Source organism: Ipomoea triloba, chromosome 11 (assembly GCF_003576645.1).
Source record: "Ipomoea triloba cultivar NCNSP0323 chromosome 11, ASM357664v1".
In the NCBI taxonomy this organism is placed as follows: domain Eukaryota; kingdom Viridiplantae; phylum Streptophyta; class Magnoliopsida; order Solanales; family Convolvulaceae; genus Ipomoea; species Ipomoea triloba.
Genome location: NC_044926.1, coordinates 5845217 through 5864496, shown reverse-complemented (window position 1 = coordinate 5864496; position 19280 = coordinate 5845217). Strand labels below are relative to the sequence as shown.

The 19280-nt window shown below is 31.3% G+C and overlaps 1 protein-coding gene across 1 annotated transcript; it reads left to right on the top strand.

Moving 5' to 3' along the window:
* The first annotated feature begins 15267 nt into the window (after nt 1-15267).
* Nucleotides 15268-17200, top strand: LOC115997389. Its single transcript, XM_031236933.1, has 5 exons — nt 15268-15557; nt 15655-15718; nt 15880-16463; nt 16564-16735; nt 16833-17200. Exons 1-5 carry the CDS (start codon nt 15552-15554, stop codon nt 16850-16852), a joined length of 846 nt encoding a protein of 281 aa, XP_031092793.1. The 5' UTR covers nt 15268-15551; the 3' UTR covers nt 16853-17200.
* Nucleotides 17201-19280: the final 2080 nt, after the last annotated feature.

Below are 19280 nucleotides of genomic sequence, written 5' to 3'. Positions count from 1 at the left end.
TTCTCAACCAAGACCTTGTGGATTACTCTTATGCATATGCGGGTTGTGTGATCAGTGAACAAGTCTGTTCATGCTTTTGCTAGGGCTGCTAGTTCCCAACTTGATCATTCCAGTTGGTTTTCTTCAATTCCTTCATGTATTGAACATTTAATTTCTTGATGATAATGATATTGGTTTGTTTAAAAAAAATCATTTTAGGAAAAATAGCACCATCAAAGGGTTTTGGAATAATTTTAAGTTGAGCTGGTTCAAGACCAAAGAGGATGCCATTTAATCAACACATGAATTAGCCTCTTTATATATATGGTTTATATAATGGCAAATTATTATATGGACCATGCTCCACATAGACGTGTGAGTCATGAATATAAGGTACATTCTTAACATACTGAATATACATTATTTGATAATATATAAAATAATGTATTTTCAATATTCGAATAATGTGCTTATAGTATATTAAAAATATTCTTTTTTAATTTATGATCCACACAGCTGCGTGGACCATGATCAATGTAATAATGATTCTTATAGAACACTATAATCTCTTTATATGAGCATCCTTAGGTCATCTCTAAGGAAGGCACCAAAATACCATTTTGGTGTAACAACCTTTTGCACCGTCACTAATGAGTCACTCTCCAATTCAACTATTTAAAGTTCACTCTTCCAACATAGATTCATGTATCATTCTTTCGATATCCAATCATGCATATGATCAATTCGTAGTTATGAGCTCTAGCTTATTAATTAAAGGAGACACTATTACCTGATTGGCAAATGGCAAAATTTCGGCCTTACATAAACTTTTGTTTACAAATGAATTTTTTTTTTTTTAAATATTATAAGAATCCTATGAAATATGTATGGACCAAAATAAGAATTTTATTCCATTGTTTGATTCGACACATGAATATATTTAAAGAATTGTATTTTAGTGTTATAAAGAATTGTATTTTAGTGTTTAGTTAGATTAAGATATAGAAATGCATGCAATAAGCATTCAAAGGACAATTATTCTCCACACTTATTATTATTATTATTATTATTATTATTATTATTATTATTATTATTATTATTATGTAATAAAAATAGTTAAAGATAAAAGGAATAAGGTTCAAATTGACCACTGAACGTAATTTGAAAGTGCAATTAGGTCACTGAATAAAAAAAATGTGCAATTAGGCAACTCAACACTCCAAATGCATGCAATTTCACATGATAGCAGGTTGCCTGCTTACATAGATGGTGATGGGCATTTTAATTTTTTTTAATAATAAATATAAAAATTTAAAATTTAAAAAATTTTTTTTTTAAATATTTTTAATATTTTAATATTTTTAATTAATACGGAGTATTTATTTTTAAAGTTTATTATTTAATAAATGCTAAAAAGTAAAATTAAAAATTAAAAAATATTAATTTTTTATTATTTTTAATATTAATATTTTTTAATATTAATTTTTTAATATTTTCAATTAATTTTTAATTTTAAAGTTTATTATTAAAAAAATATTTTAAAATGTTAACTCACCATCCATGTAAGCAGGCAACCTGATGAAATGAAAAGTAACCTGCTATCAGGTGAAATTGCATGCATTTGGAGTGTTCAGTGGCCTAATTGCACCTTTTTCTCGTTCAGTGGCCTAATTGCACTTTTAAGTTACGTTCAGTGACCAATTTGAACCTTATTCCAAGATAAAATTAGGTATTACTAAAAAAAAACCTATTCCAAAAAAAACTTGAAAATAGCTTAATATCAACATCTATCCATTGAAATATTATTCTCGAGAATAATGTGGCTTACCAAACAACAAAATGTATAGGTCTATTTCCAAAAATGTTATTCTATTTTTTACCTATTTCGTGAATCAAATGTGTTTTATGTGTAAAGTATATGATCCGCATATTCATTTGTACTTAGTTCATTTCACTCAATCCAAGATATAATATATAATACAATTGATTGGTGAGCAAAGCTACTACAATGTAGTTATATTTACTGCATATAATTTGTAATTGTGCGGTTGTAATCAACACTTTACAATTCCAACAAAAGAAATAATCCCAATTCCTTTGGCAAACTAATGTAGTTGATTGGGTGCATTAGATACGGAGTGTTCTATAAAAATTTTTTTTTATCATCTTTGCATGCGTATGATCATATGCTAAATAATTAATATTGTTTGCAAGAACCAATAATTAGTGAAATCGATTATAATGCTTGATTTCCATTGGCTACTTAATTATATCTTAATCTTAATGACCACACTTAATGGGGGATACAGTGTTAATTAAACCTCACATTCACATATTATACAAAAGATGAGAGTAGAACGTGGGTGAGATCTAGAAGACTGAAATTGCATTGCTGCTTAGTTCTTAAACCATACACACCACTATTATTTTACACATTAATTGTAATAGTAATACAAGATAAAGGTATTCCCAATCATCATCTATCCATATTGTCAAAGGGGGAAGACAAGTCAACCCGACCTCTTTGGTACACGTGTTGGTCTTGGGTTAAATCTAATTTATGGATGCTAATAAAAAAATTAATAAAGTTTCCTCTTTGCATTAGTCTAGTATAAGACTAATTTAAAATTTGCTTCCAACAGTAAAGTGGGGGTTCGATTCCTGTTACAAATATTAGGGTTTGGATAGAAGTGAGCATAATTACAACAAAATAATAATAATAATATAATAATAATAAATCAACGAAACTGATAACTGATAGCCAAACTGACCAAAAAAATTGATTTTCAGTCAATTATAAGTTATTAGTTTGTTATGGATGTTCAAAAATCGCAGTCACCGATTTACAAAATTTAAAGCTTTGTTAAATATCTAAATATTAACTAAGATATTTTATAGATACGCAATTCAAGAGAGTTTTGAATAATGCTTAACCCTCTCTCCACAATGCCTTTTTACGGAGGATGTAAATAATGGTAATTCAACTGAACACAGAGGTTAGACCTTTGCTCACTGCGCACAAGGAGCTCCCTCACCTTGAGAAATTGCTCTGCTGGTGAGACTCAATCGTTGGTCTTTTCTCCCAAACTTCACCCTTGTGACCAATTAAGCTGTCTATACAGGCAAGTTTTACATATTCTTGCTTCTAGATTGAGAAGTATATCAGAATTTAATGAAGTGTGTCAATTAGCTTATTACTCTAGAAATATGTTTATGCCTCTTATCAATAGAATATGACATGTTATGTTAAATTTTTAATCGCTCAAATGTTATGATTTTAACAATGAATAGAGGCAAACCATTTGAATAGGCTCAAGCATAATGAATTTTCATATTTTTTATTGAATTGGGTAATGAAGACCAAACAACACAATAAATTGAGAGGTTTGGGTTTCGCCGGATTGCTAGCAAAAGCAGTGACAATATAGTTTTGAGCTTATGGTTTTGCATTTGCCTCCTTTGCCGCAATTACTTTGAAAGCAACGTTGATTACAATCTCCATCGTTACATGGTCCAATCGGATTGTCAAAGCAGCAATTGAGACACTTGACTTGAACAATGTCTTATGGGAAAAAAAAACAAAGAAAATGATGCAAATTAAAAGTGATATCATAATTGATCAATTCGATATTTTGATTTAGTTATTGTTACATCTCTTTTAAAATTATTTTGTAATATTTTATTGCAAGTATAAAAAGTATTTCAATTGATAAATTAATTAAGTTAAGAGGATAAAGTAAAATAATAAGAAATAGTCCCCCAAAAAAATTGCATTATATACATTGATATAAACATAAGAAATAGTTGGAATAATTTAAATACCAAAAAAAAAAAAAAAAAAAAAAAAAACCTGATGAGATGATGAACACCACAAGAAGGATGGTTAACACAGTCAACTTGGCCATTCCTAACAAATATATGCAACTCTTTATAAATTTGCTTCTCTTCGCTAGCTATTGATAATTATGTGTTCGTTCGGTTCGTTTATATAGGTAACATTATAATGTCAGATTACCTTATGTAATTAATATGATTATCTCTAAAAGGTAAAATAAGATTTGAGAATGCACAATCACCTAATGTGATTGATTGCCATAGTGAAAAATTTATATTAAATGTAAAATAAGATAAGATTTGATAATGCAAAATCACCTAATGTGATTGATTGACATAGTGGGAAAGTTTATATTAAATATTTTGGTAGATGATTATATTAAATGGTAACAAAATCCGTTTGAAATGGAAAATATATATTCATTGCCGTGTGGTATTATTCTCATTTTTTAATTCATACATTTTTTTTTGAGTACTACTGACTCTGTTACAATGTATTATCTGTTCATAGCTACTTTCTCAACCTACTGAAGCACAAAGAGTCAACAATTGCCTCCACTAAGACTCGAACCCACTCCCATCATACATGAAAATTGAATTCATTATTGTGTGTTATTATTTTAATATAAAAACTTGTTTAATTTAAATTTTTATTTTTTTTGAATTTCAATTCAAAAAATTTAAAATAGAAATAATTTAAAATATCTATAATATAAAAATATTTAATTAATAATATCATAATTTAATTATAATAGAATTTAATATATATATATATATATATATATATATATATATATATATATATATATATATATATATATATATATATATATATATATATATATATATAATCAAAAAATTTCTATTTTATAATTTTAAATTTTTATCCTGTTTAGAGATATTAATTAATAATATATGATATGGTAATTTATTAGTAACATGATTAATATAAAATGGAAAATATTTATTAATAGAATTAGCATTTTAATCCTTACATTACACGAAATGGATTTGTTATAATATTTTCAGAATATTTGGATCGATATACAATTATATAAATTATAATCACGAATATTATATAGTGCAATTGATGAAATGTGTTGGATCGATTATGTTTTCTGATTTTATCCTTACTTGAATTCGAGCAAATAATTGTCCAATTACCTGTGCGATGCACGGATAAAAAATTTTATTATATATTTATATAATTAAAGTAAAGATGAAATTATAAACAATTCTAATATGTAAAAGTGTACATTTATTTGATTATAAGGTTAGTGCAAAAGTATCACTCAATTAATTGAATAATATATGACTCATTTGTCTGCAATTATCTTTAAAAAATCGATATGTAATATGATTTATGTAATTATATTAGTACTAAAATAAATAAGGGAAATATGAGAAATAATTATATTGTAATTATTATAAAAATAAGTCCAACTATCCATGTTTAGCTTAATTATCATAATAATTATTATTAGACAATTATACTAATTATACTAGTATCTGTGCAATTATATTATTATTGAGCTATTATTTACCATAATAATTATTAAATTTTATATAGTAATAGCTTAAGAGGTAGTTTGAGCGGGAAGTTGCAAAAGTAAGATTTTTAAGATTGAATTAAAATTGTAGAGATTGGGAGAAAAATATTGGTGAATTGTAAATTTGATAATATAGCAATAAGATCAATTTTTGAAAGTGAGAAAGTATTTCAAAGATGTAATAGCCTAAGAATCAAAATTTTAATAAAACAATGTTATATTTTCCTTCAGATTTCACATCATAATATTCACATTTTAGTGCGGCAACATTTGATTGCTTTTTTTTTTTTTTTTGTGATTAATAAATAAATTCATTTTGTAAAATTGACTAGATTTTTCCAACTCATAATAGCCAATAAAAAAGAAAATTATTGTTATGTCAAGATATGAACATTATGAGTTTAAATTAGGTGAGGAAGAAAATTAATATTAATTTTTTCAAAATATATCTTTTTTAAAAACATATGGACATGTCAAACTTTAGTAAAAAATTAGTTGAGTTGATCAATGAAAAAAAAAAAAGAAATAAAACATGATGAGGTAAATAAATGGAATGAATAATTTCAAAAAAAAAATGGAATAACTTTTTACTGCTCTTAGGCTTCTTAGGCTGTCCTCAACCCTGCCAATCTTCCCCTTTTTAATCTATGTGGCAAGAGAGAGTTTTTTAATTTATTATTATTTAATGTCATGTGTGTTGCAATAGGAGAGAGAAATTGCTAAATTAGCAAGAGGAGAGAGAATGAAAAAGTGAGAGAAAAAGCATGGTAAATTGATTTGTGTACTTTTTTATCTTTTTTATTTCCTATTATATTATTTAGTTATTATATTTATAATATAATATGCAAATTTCAAATAGTGAAGAATTTACAAATTTGATGATGTGGAGGTGATACCCATTTTAAAAAGTGAGAGAAATTTTTGGGTTAAGGATAGCCTTTTGTACATTAGATTCTATTGAAATGCTTGATTTATGGAAGGAGAAGATAAAATGTCCTTAGCAGGACAAAATCAATGCGTGACTTGATTGATGTAAATCTTGGATACAAAATCTTGAAAAAATACTCTTTTTTTTACTCAATTTACAAGGAAATAATAATATATGCAAGAGAAAAAAAAAAAAGATTAAGATGAAGGGTGCGTTTGGTTCGCACATGGGAATCGGAATCGAAATGGGTATCAATAGTGAGGAAGAAAGGAGGAAGAGAGATGAAACCCTTATGTAATAAGGGTATGTGTTTTGTCATTAATGGGGTATTCTAAACCCATAGTAGCATTCACAAAGCCTATCACACAAACACAAACAATCACTTTCCTACCCATTCCTTATGCCTAAACCCACCAACCAAACACACCCGAAGATTGAAGGCCATTAGCCATTAACTACACTTGTTGTAAAACCATTAATAGGTTTAAACCCTAAATTTGAGGGCTCCTCTAGTCTTGCCTAGGAGATTGTGAGAGGAGGTAAATCGTGAGATATGTCTCTGTGACGTAGAGTCTGAGTGTTTTTAATTTTCTCTCAGATTGAGATCCGCTTTGCTACGGCACTCAAGCCAAGACCCTAACTCCACCACAAAAGCTAGCTCATGAGTGGAGGTTTGGCCCCAACTTAAGTACCACTCCACAATCTCTTGTGGAGCCGATGTGGGATTGTATCATTGCCCACCTCTTGAGAAGCCGACGTCCGCGGCGGCTTACTCTAGACGGCTCACACTCCGGACTCTTCTCGGCGCCAGATAGCCCTTTTCCCCTTTGGATGACTTCACTCTAGACCTTATCAAGCACCAGGTAGCCCTTTTCTAGGTCGCCCCCTCCGCTAGGCCGACACCGGATGAGTGGACGGCTTCACTCTGGATAGCTTTCACTCCGAACTCTTCTCGGTTTCTTTTGAACCTTATCAAGCACCGGGTAGCCCTCTTCCAAGTAGCCCTTTCCCACCACACTCCGGCCTCTCAATGAGAGCACCAATGTTACGTATAGAAATTCGATACGCAACGGAAGAAACCTTTCGAGCAGGCTTCTGGCTCCTAACCGTATTCGAGTCACGGCCAACTCCAATTTCACACTTCGAGCGTGTGAGAGCTCCAAGAACAATAGCTAAAATAATAGAATAACAATATATTTCTATGGTTGTTCGTCTTCATATACAATGGACCTATTTATACTAATTTACTAATACATATAATAATTAACCTACCAAAACTATACTAACTATACAAGGTAATGATATATCATGATATACATAATTCCCTATGCTAATTGAGAGTTTGAGACACAATATTAACTCTCCCACTAATTAAGTTGTACCATCCTAATTATCCTACTAATTCTAAAAACATAATTAATTCTTCCTAATTAAGCTATATAATTACATTTAAGGGCGTATCACTCTTCCATTGAGAATTCTACTCCAATAAATGAGGGGCACGTACTACCCCCACACTCAGACTTTCGACCACTGAGGTATGCCCCGAGGGCAACTTGTAGAATCATAAATGATGTTATAGAAGTCTCAATGCATAACTCATCAATTGATCAACTAACTCAAAATAAGTTCATAAGAGCAATCTCATTTGGGGTTTTTAAATAATTTTTGCTCGTGGAAAAAATTAAACATTAAATTTTTGACAAATAGGAGAACTGGTTTTTAGAGCAATTTTATTCTACAAGTGTGGGTTTTTAATGGGATCCACGCTAATAGAAAAAAGCAAAACTTAGTCCTCGCGATGAGCACAATTTGTGCATTCAGCAGGCGTGTGTATAGCATGCGCCTCTAGGCGCGTCAATGCTTTAATTTAAATTTTTTTTTCTTGACAATCTTATTTTTCTCTCTCTTTTTTTCTCTCCTCTTTTTCTCTCATTCCTCTCTATTAGTTGTCCTTGTTAGATGAAGATTTTGATGTGACATATATGTTGTAATTCATTTTGTTACATTAGTCTTTAAATAGTCCAAAGTTAATACAATATTTATTCTCGTAATTTGTTTTTAAATCTTGAAATATTATTCTTGAATTTTCATTACCCACAAGAAAATTTGGAACAAGAACTTGAGAGTAGAAGAAATTGGAATGACGACCCACAAAGAAATTTCATATTGATGTGACACACCTAAACGTAAATCATTGGTTAAACTAAGAAGGAAACTTACCATGCTTACCGGTCAATTAATTAGTGTACTAGAGAATGGTGACAATTTGAAGGAAAGAGCTCTTAATTGTATTAGTAACGGTAATTATTGTATGTTCTTTGGCCTTCTATGTTCCTTAACATTTTTTAGTATCGTTTATTTTATTTTTATTTTTCGCAATGTATATTTTGCTTGCTTAGTTAGTTATTTCACTACACAATTATTTATTAACAAAATTTTAAGGGCACTGTCACAATAGTTTATTCAACGTAACACATCTAGCACTAAACCACAAAATAGTACATTTATCCATCCAAAATAACTGAATTTTTTATTTTTATTTTTTGAAAAAACAACCTATAATTTGAGTGAGAGAGCCCTCAATGTATAAATATCAGTACCTATTGCACATGACATTAAAGTAGTGGATTTATTGTCACTTGACCATGCCTATATATGCATTAGCATTTCATAACGTCATTTACTTTTAATTTCCTGCAGTATTTAATTTACTTTCTTCCCAAAAGGTTGAATCCCCAATTTCAAGGGCCCCACGTCCCGGCCTAACTCTGAAAGGATGTAAATTATGGTAACTCAACTGAACACATATGTTGCACGGTTTATTTCACACCGATTCGACATCTTATGGAGGAGTAAATCATGGTGACTCAACTGACCAACATAGGTCGACAAAGAGCCTCTCATTTTGATAGACTACTCACACACAGCCTATGGTATGACTTGATCCTTGGTCTCTTGTGACAGATTTCATCTCCGCAACCAGTTAAGCTGCATATGCAGGCCTATTTATTTTACTTCGCCTACAAAAGGCGAAATCTCACATCTCGGAGGTTGCACATCCTGGCCCGACAAAATTGTGGAAGAGTAAACATAATAATTTAGCGACCTATTAGGTGGGAGGACTAGTGTACTGTGTCCACAATTACTTGCATGTTTATTTCACTACACATTTATTCCATAACACCCTCGGGGTCTCCCCCTACCTTTGATGTTAAAAAATAATAATAATATGTATTCCCTAACAAACTATATATTAAAGAGACTATCCACAAGGACCACGAAGGCGAAATTCTCTCGTCTCAGAGCCCCACACCTTAATCAGACATGAGAGTAGAGGAGTAAATTGCGGTGACTTAGCAACTCATTAGGTGAGAAAACTAATGTTTTGTGATCACAAGAAACTCATCACATTGGATCAAATTTCCACACTAAAACTGTTATGATCGATCATGTCTCTTTGTTCATAATCTATCATTCAAGAACAAACTAAGATGGCCGGTCTGGAAATAGTCTATGTCTATTCCACACAGCTAGCTAGCACAAAACCAAAAAACAATACATTTAACCATCCGAAGTGATTGGAATATAATTATAATAATTCATAAACAATTTACGTATTTCCAACGTAACCACGTACAACTGTCTTGATTAATTGTTTCTCTTCTCAAGTGTATAGGTTACGATATATCATATCGTGCATGTACGCATCATCCATTTTAAATGAAATAATAAATAAAATATAGTACGGAGTATCTTTAATTTCTGCAAAAATAAATAAATGGGACAAGAGGGATAACATAAGATGTGCGTATATAAGTTAAAAGAGGCATAGTCCAAAGGCTAAAGAAATCAAAAAAGGCGACAACCCAAAATTAAGCAAACAGCCCCTCTACGGCCTGCAACTTCCAGGCATTCCACCTGTTCCTTCGTTTCGTATTCTCAGACCTTAAAAAGTTGTTAAGTTCTTCCATGGTGACCACTGAGGTGATAGTTGAGAACCCATTCTACCATCTATCCATGGGGGGACTTGTGCAGATTAGATAACACGCTTAACCCGTCACCATCGCTTTCAACTTGGTTCATGTATCTTTTAGATTTCTCCTAAGAACATCTACAATAGTTGTAGTTCTTGAGAAGTTTTTGCAGGAATAATTAAGAAAGAGGAGATGAGGATGATGAAGAAAAAAGAAAAAAAAATGCAAAACAAATCCGAAAAAAAAAAGAAGGAAAACTTCATATTAACGCGCCAGACTAAGCGCTATGGTTGCGTCGCATGAGCCATATTTACACATGGTGGGGCCAGGCCCACTCATTGAGTAAAAACCAGCTCCTTGCAGTAAGGGGTGTTAGCGGAGCTTTCAATAAACTACTCGTGTTCGTGTTCGGTAAGCGTTTGTTTATTAAGGTAAATGAACATAAAAGAACAAATTTTAGAGCTTGGTTCATAAACGAACAGAGTCTGAATAATTATACATTCGTTTGTTAAGAGCTCGTGAACAAGCTCGTTTGTGTTTGTTTATTAATGTTCATGAACAAGCTCATTTAGTGTTCGTTAGTTTTGTAATTGTGTTGTTTGTTTGGTTATTATTCATGAACATATATTATTTCTTGTTAACGAATGAATTGTGAACATGAACATGTGCAGGTGTTTGGTTATTAAGTGTTCACTGCACATGAACGTAAACGAACATGTATATTAACGAGCATGTTCGTGGACGTGTCCGTTAACATTAACGAACAGGTTGGTGAACGTGTCCGCGAACGTTAACAAACACTAATGAACGCTTAACAAAGAACACGAACATGATTTTTAAAAACCTTAACAAATGAACAAGAACACTCAAACTTTTTTTAGAAAATGAACACGAACAACATACGTTCATTTATGTTCGGTTCGTTAACAGCCCTACTTACCGTGGGATTTTTTCTCTCTCTCCACCACATAAGTCTTCCTTCTTCAAAAATCACACCAAGAATTTCTATTGAGATACCCTAACCAGCTACAACCCTGTTGATTTTTAGGGATGTCATGAACTCAATTATATTGTTACATGTAATTATTTTGTTTCTCTTATCATTCAGTTATAAAGAGAGTCTATACGATTAACTGAGAAATCATATTTTTGTTCTTCAATTATATTGTACTTGGGTTACTAATATAGTCTCTTTCTTTTAATTTTTACAAATCTATTTAATTTAATTGTTAAATGACTACTAAGTTCAATCCTTTCTGTATAAAGTTTATGAGAAAATAGAGAATAAATTAAAAATTAAAAATATATACGCATAAAACTTTATACTCCGATCCATATACAAATAAAGTGTGGTGAAACAATTAAATGAAAGGTTAAAAAAACGAAGATAGACTAGATTATGTTTATAATTTGGAAACAATTGGAGATCGACAAGTGTAATTTTTTTCATGAGAGAAGGACAAGACCCTCCCCTAAGAGAATAATTGTGCATTTTCTAAAAGGTATATTTATGAAAAGGACAAGACCCAATAAAATAATTGTGTATTTTTTAAAAGATTTTATTGGTTACAATAGTATAATATATTTATAAATAAGAGTAACTACATCTGTGACTTTTGGAGAATTGTTTCAGAACAAAAAAATTTGGATGTGATTTGTCGACACATGGGTGGTGGAGTTTTTTGATGGTTTTTATTCCTGCAAATCAAAAATTTTTGTGAGTCCACTTAATGTGAATAAAAATCTAGCATGGCCTGATGTATGTTGCGCATTTGGCGCATTAGGTGCGTCAGCTGGGCGCGTGAAGGTAACTTTTTTGTCAAATTTTTATTTTTTCCTATTTTTTTTTACACCTTTATCCTCATCTCTCTTCCCCTCTTGCCTACATGGCTTAACAAAAACCAAGCAAAAAATCAAGCGATTAAGGTTGCTCTAAAGATGTATATAGTCCTAATTCTAATAAAACTTTCAAGAGTGTTTGGTTTAAGTAATACTTCCTCTGTCTCATTTTATATATCTTGTTTAATATTTATTGGTAAAACCTCTTTCTTCTTTGTTTTTTTTAATATTTGTTTACTTATATTTAAAATTTATTTTTTGTATTTAATATAAAATATTTGTAATGTAGTTTTTAAATATATAAATTTTTGTATGCTAATATTAAACTTAATATTATAAAAATTGATTTAAAATAACTTCATTTAAACCTCATTAACCGAATCATACACATAAAATGGAATGAGAGGAGTATAAGTTATCTAGGTAATGTGGGTATAATAATGACTAGCTTTGTTGGCGTGAGCAACCATGCACTCTTATCCCTTAAGAGAGGTTGGGAGTTTGAATCGCCTCTCATATGTGAAAACCAATATGGCCGCACTTTGCGACTTAATTGAGTCGACCCGGTGTGAATACTCTGAGTATGGTAAATAATATTTTAAGGTAATCTTATTACCTCCATTTTCTTATTTAATCGAAAATTTCTTTCAATATTCCTAGTTTATCCTTGTTAACTAACTCGTATATAATAATAATGATGATGAGAACCTGGGATGTGGTTGGGTAGAAGAGACTCATTCATCCTTAATCAAATGTCAAGGGTGCGATCCTTGACTTTGAATATGAAGCAGTCTTAAATCTCTAGGCCAGCTCTACCCAAAAAAATAATGATGATGCGACATACATACAGACATTTTATGTTTTTTTTTTGTCAGACCACGAGGTGTCCTGAGCAGACCCTAATTGTAGGAAGCACATTTAAACTTGTACTATACTTAGAATAATTCTCATTCGCACCGGGATGACCCAATTAAAGGGCAAAGTGCTAGCCATATTGATTTTTTCATACGAGAGGGGCTTCGAACATCTGACCTCTCTTAAGGGACGAGCTGAGAGTGCACGACCACCCATAGTAGTCATTTTAGTCTCATTTAGTTCTTTAATTATAAAGATGTGAAAGCAATTCATGATGTTAACTACCTCTTAATTCAAGGATTAAATGGAACCACCCTTACAAGGAAATGACTGAATTTATCGTTATGGCACAATTGATGGACTAAAACAACCATCTTTCCTAACATAAAATATAACCTTTAATTAAATAAGGTGATATTATATTATCACAATCCAAACAAAGCATATAAGATAATTTTATATTCCCAAAAGCTGGGATTCCTCTTTTAATATGCTGGTTCATGATATCAACAAAATGCAAATGAATTTTAATCACATTTTCATTAGGTTTATTAGACAATCTGCGAATCAGACTACCCATAACTTAGCCCAGGAGTCTGTTTCTTTGTCAGATTGTATGGAGTGGTGTGCCCACCCTCCGAACTTTATTTGTAATGTTCTCGGTTTGGATTTGGTTGAATGATATGCTTTGTTCTGTGTTCAAAAAAACAAAATTCCCAAAAGTTCACATTAGGTTTCAAGAGATAATTTTATTACCTAAAATAATCTCACATTTTGTGAACCAGACACCCCCCTCAAAGTATTATGGAGTGTTCTAGAGTATCTTATTGGCCCGTAACCTACTAAAAATATATTGAAATACTGCCACTATTTGAAGGTATGCATTAGGTAAACTTTATTACTGTGTAATAGTCTGCAAATCACACTAGGAAGATCCAATGCAACGAGTTCAACTAAGAATGTGTTGGTAAGAATTAATCTTAACTTGTGACCTTTTGATACAAAAATCATGTTTCACACATTCAATCATTTCTTTCGTGTGACAAATTTAAAATTTCCTCCAATACAATATGAGTATTATTTTTAAGCTCACTTCGAAAGAAAATTTTGGTAATAGAGTAGGTACAATATCACCTGGGGCAGGTGCCCTTCAAAGACAGTGGGCTGTGGGGAAACTTGCTTGTGTACTATCTATCTATCATCTACCACAGTCCATTATTTGATTAATTATTTCACCGTAATACATATTTATGTATGAGTGTAACAATCAAATGGAAAAATCGAAATTCATGGCTCATTAACTATTAACCATAAAGGCAGGTGACACAACGTTGTACCTTAAATTTGATTGATCCCATTTTGGCCATCTTCTCTTGGATATATATATGGTTTGGATATATCCATGATATAATCCACACATGAATTAATCACTCAATTTTGATCTTCAAATCCTCTTAAGATTTTAGTGTCCTCCTTTACCTTCTCCGACAATTATATCTATTTAAAGGATCACGTGAGAATATATAGACATATATTAGCGTAAAAAATGACAAATAACAAGCAGTCAAGATCAAGTAATAATCAACCAGTTCAAATTTTTACGATGTTATTACGAAGTAGAATACCCATGTTACCACTTTCTCAATTATTCCATGGATCACAACATCAACATGAACACATGTGTAGTTGTTACATGTATGTCTTTCTTACTACAATACCTCATATGCAAACCATGTTTAATCATATCATTGTTTTGTTCATAGCTATTCATGTTACCATATCTTACCCAATATCTTTAAAATGAAGTCAAATATCGATCTCATATACCTCTCGAGATCCTCGACTACTTTTACTATACTGAAATAACCATTACACGTTAAAAATAACCAATACAGAACTCTACACTAATCGATACAGAACTCTCTCGAGATCATTCTTATTTTGTTGTACTTTTTCCTTACTTGATTTACATTTTGACTCATCAAAATGTACTTCTTCAACATACACTTACTGTATACATCGAGAAAAGTTTTAAGAAAATTAACATCGAGTTTACAATCGAGAAAAGCTAGTGAACCAATACATAAGCAACCACAGCAGATGTGTGTAATTGTGTGTCATTAGTTCCACTAATCGTCTCGTGTCGAGGTGGTAGCCGTAGGATAATCACTGTTTAAGCAGTGATTATTCTCAAGATTAGCATTAATTACTGTTCCACCCAGTGGTATTAAACTGAGCCACGCCTCTTGTATATCACCGCAGAATTCTCCCCCCATGTGTTTAGCAGCTTTATTGGGATGCTAAGTATGGAAATGAGAATGTCTTTTTGGTATATTTGTTGAGTTGTGAGTGGCTCAGTATGCATATATGTATGTATGTATGTATAGACCAGAATGGGAATGAATAGGATTGTCAAATAAGGTGTATATTTAGGAACTTGAACCAGTGACAATTTGGCATGGTTTTCATAACACTCTAATAGTTTATATATTAGTGCCAAAGCTCAACTCTCATTGGCTCCTAGGATCTGCTAACTTTTAATTTCCCCCCTTTCACTGTTCTTGAAGTTTCTGCAGTTTCTCCTCCCAAATGAAGGTTTGTTGTCTCAGCTTTCATGGCAGATTTTTTTTGCAGAGAGGTTTTTTTAAGTTGGTTTCTTTGTGTGTAATTTGTGTGGTTTGTTGTGGTGCAGTTCTTTAGCTGGATGCAAAGTAAGATCAATGGTGGAAAGCCAAATCCTGTTGCTTCTGCCCACTGTAAGGCCCTGTTTTTTTCGCGGTTTCTGTGATGGTTTTTCCAGTGCAGAATTGTGTTTTTGGTTTTGGTTTCTTTGGTTGTGGGGAAATTTTGTTGTTTGGGGGTGAAAACTGAAAAGGGTTGCTAAAAAGTCTGCAACTTTTGTGTTTTTTGTGTGTAGATCACAGAAAGGAGGCTCAGAAAGAAGAGTTCAGTGACTGGCCTGATAGTCTGCTGGCAATTGGAACTTTTGGGATCAATAATAATCAGAAGAAAAACCAAGGTTCTGAAGATGCCCAGAGCCAAATAGAAGAAATTCTGCAGGATGATGAGCAAAGTTCATCTCCAGATTTGACAGAATTCACAGCAGAGGAAGTTGGGAAGCTGCAGAAAGAGCTGACAAAGCTTCTGTCAAGAAAACCGGCTTCTAAACCCGAATCTGCAGAGACGAATAATGCTGCTGCTGATCTGCCACTGGACAGGTTCCTCAACTGCCCTTCGAGCCTCGAAGTCGATCGCAGGAACTCGAGCACGTTGAGCACGAATTCGGACAACAGCAGTTACGATTACGACGAAGACGAAATAGACAGAACCATCAGGGTGATCATAGGGAGGTGCAAAGATGTGTGTGAGAAGAGCAGAAAGCAGAAAACCATTGGGAAAAAGTCTCTCTCTTTTCTCCTCAAGAAAGTTTTTGCTTGCAGAAGTGGCATTGCTCCCACTCCCAGTCTAAGAGACACATTTCAAGAATCAAGAATGGAAAAGGTTAACCTAATCCCTAATCCATCCTAGATTTCATGTTTCATAAATAACATCAAAAAAGTTTTGGTTATGATCTGATGAATTGAATTTCCTTTCCCTGCAGCTTCTAAGGACTATGCTCTCCAAAAAAGTTTACTCCCAAACTTCTTCTCGCCCCTCGACGTCGATGAAGAGATATCTAGAGGACAAACAGACATCAAGAACTGATGAAGAAGATGAGCAAAAGAGGGACAAGACTTGTGATTCAGGAAGGTGGGACAAGACAGATTCTGAATGTAAGTTCTGCACTTATAGTCTTATTATTATACATTAACAATCCCCTTATAATGTTGTTTTGATCCTAAGACTCCTGTTTTCTGGTTTGTTTTGCAGTTATTGTTCTAGAAATTTAAGGTAGGCCTCCAGCTTAGGTTCAGATTGTGGTGATCTGAATGCCCTTTTTCTGAGGATTGATGAACTCCAACATATGAAGACATGAACAATTAAGCTCTAATCATGATGATGATGAAGTGATTATTGTATACAACTAAGCAGGCTTAATTTCTTCTTCTTGTTGTTTTTTTTCATGGTTGTATCTTTTCATGGAAGGGTGCAATACATGTTATGTAATATTTGTTTTGGGAGCATTATGTGATTTATGATGTTCTTGAAATTTCTTGACTGTGTACTATAAAAAAAACTGGATAAGAAAAATAGAATTTTGAGGTTGTATAATAACCATGACTGTTTGTGTTTGTCAATGGGCTTTCCATAGCTTTTGACTTTTGAAAAGTTACCTTTGTCTTTAAGAATAGTTTGTAAGCTTTTTGTTGAATAGTTATATTACATTTTTCTTTTTTCCTCTAAATTTTTCACCATAAATTTATTTAATTTTGTTCTTTCTAAAATTAATGTATAAAAATTATATTATTAAAATATTCTAATTGAGATCCTGGATCAATAATAGGAAGTTAAAATTTGTCATGTGTTTCGGGAAGATAACAAAGTGACTAACAAGCTTGAGATTAAGGCAAGATTTGAGAACAGAGGTTTGAAGAACCTAGCTTCGCCCCCCTTCCTAGGGATGGTACTCCCCGTCCCGTCCTCGAAATCCCGACCCCGTTCCAGTCCCCGTCCCCGGCAAGAAATGGAAAATAGTCCCCATCCCCGTCCCCGATTAATTCTTAATGAACATATTAAATTAGTGTAATTTTAATTAAAAAAACTATTAATTTAATTTTAAAACATTAATATATATATATATATATATATATATATATATATATATATATATATATATATATATATATATATATATAAAACGCATGGGTTAATGCCCAATGTTTATATTTAAATAAATATTTGAAAGTATATCAATGCAAAATTATATAGGAGAAGTTTATACATGGGTAATTGAATGTCGAATTTTTTATTTAAATATCTAACTCAAAGTATATGAATCCAAGATAATATAGAAAATTCATTATAATTATTACTAAAATAAATGTTTGCAACCTTGTAAAATCGATAGTCTAAATATTGGTCTAAAAATGATAGTCTAAATAATACTACTTTTCATTTGAATTTTTCTAAGTGTTCTTAATTCTCTTTTGAGTAACATTGTCATTGTCTTCATCTTTACTATTTGTTCTCTTCCTTTTTGTTGGTAGTGTGTTATTTGCAATTCGGTTATTGTTGGTAGCATAGATGACAACGTCATGCAATGAGATTATGATATAGGAGCTATGGACTTTCCTTTAGGTGTTCTGCTTGGGTTCATTTGGTTCAACCATTATTGTTGAATGAGTTATTGTGGATAAAGAAATCCCTAGTTTAAGAAAAAAGATTAAATAAATTAATAAAAATTTGAAAATTTAAAATATTATGTATTCCAAAGATATTAAAAGGTAGTTTCTCGCTTCAATTTGCTGGGTAATGGGTTATTTGAGTACTTTCATTGTCAACAAATCCCAAGTAGTTAATATGATTGGTTTCAAACTATTCTTTTTTTATTTTTTCATGGTATTAAAGAAATACATATGTATCATTTTTGGTGTAACTACTAATTTATTTAATTCAATAAGAGTAAAATAGAGTGATTCCGCTTCAATTTGTTGGTTATTTGAGTACTCTCTTTGTCAACCAATCCCCAAGTAGTTAATATAATTAGCTTCAAATTATTTTAAATTTTTTTTCAGTATTAATAAAATACTTGGTAAATAAATATATAACATTATTTTGTACTATAACTTTGATATTTAATTACAAGATATTGTAAAAATAAGATAATGGACAAATGTAATGAATATCAATTGATAAATTTGAATGTAAAGAATCTTTGCATGAGAGAAAATAAAGACAATATAACTAATGAAATTATTTCTCTTATTTAATTTAATTTTTTGATAATGAATAATTTTTTCAAATAAAGGTATTGTAGACACATAATTCTAAATTAAAGAAATACATATGTATCATTTTTTGTTGTAGCTACTAATTTATTTAATTTAATAAGAGTAAAATAGAGTGAGAAACTTAATTATGTCAAATTTGATTGAGATGAGGTTCGAACCTAAGACCTTTCTTATAGAAATTAATGGGTAAGTTAAAAGTTAACGGAATATTAACGGGAGAAGAGAATATTTAACGGAAAACTTAACGGATAATCATAAAAGTAAGGTTAAATTAGGTAATCTCTATTAATAATATTAATCTGAATTATCTTAACCATCTATTTGATTAAATAATTCATCTGAACCATCCATTTGATTAAATAATTTGACCGCCATTTTTTCTACCCATTTTAGGCCTAAACTCTCTTTGGCTCTTATTATATAGTAG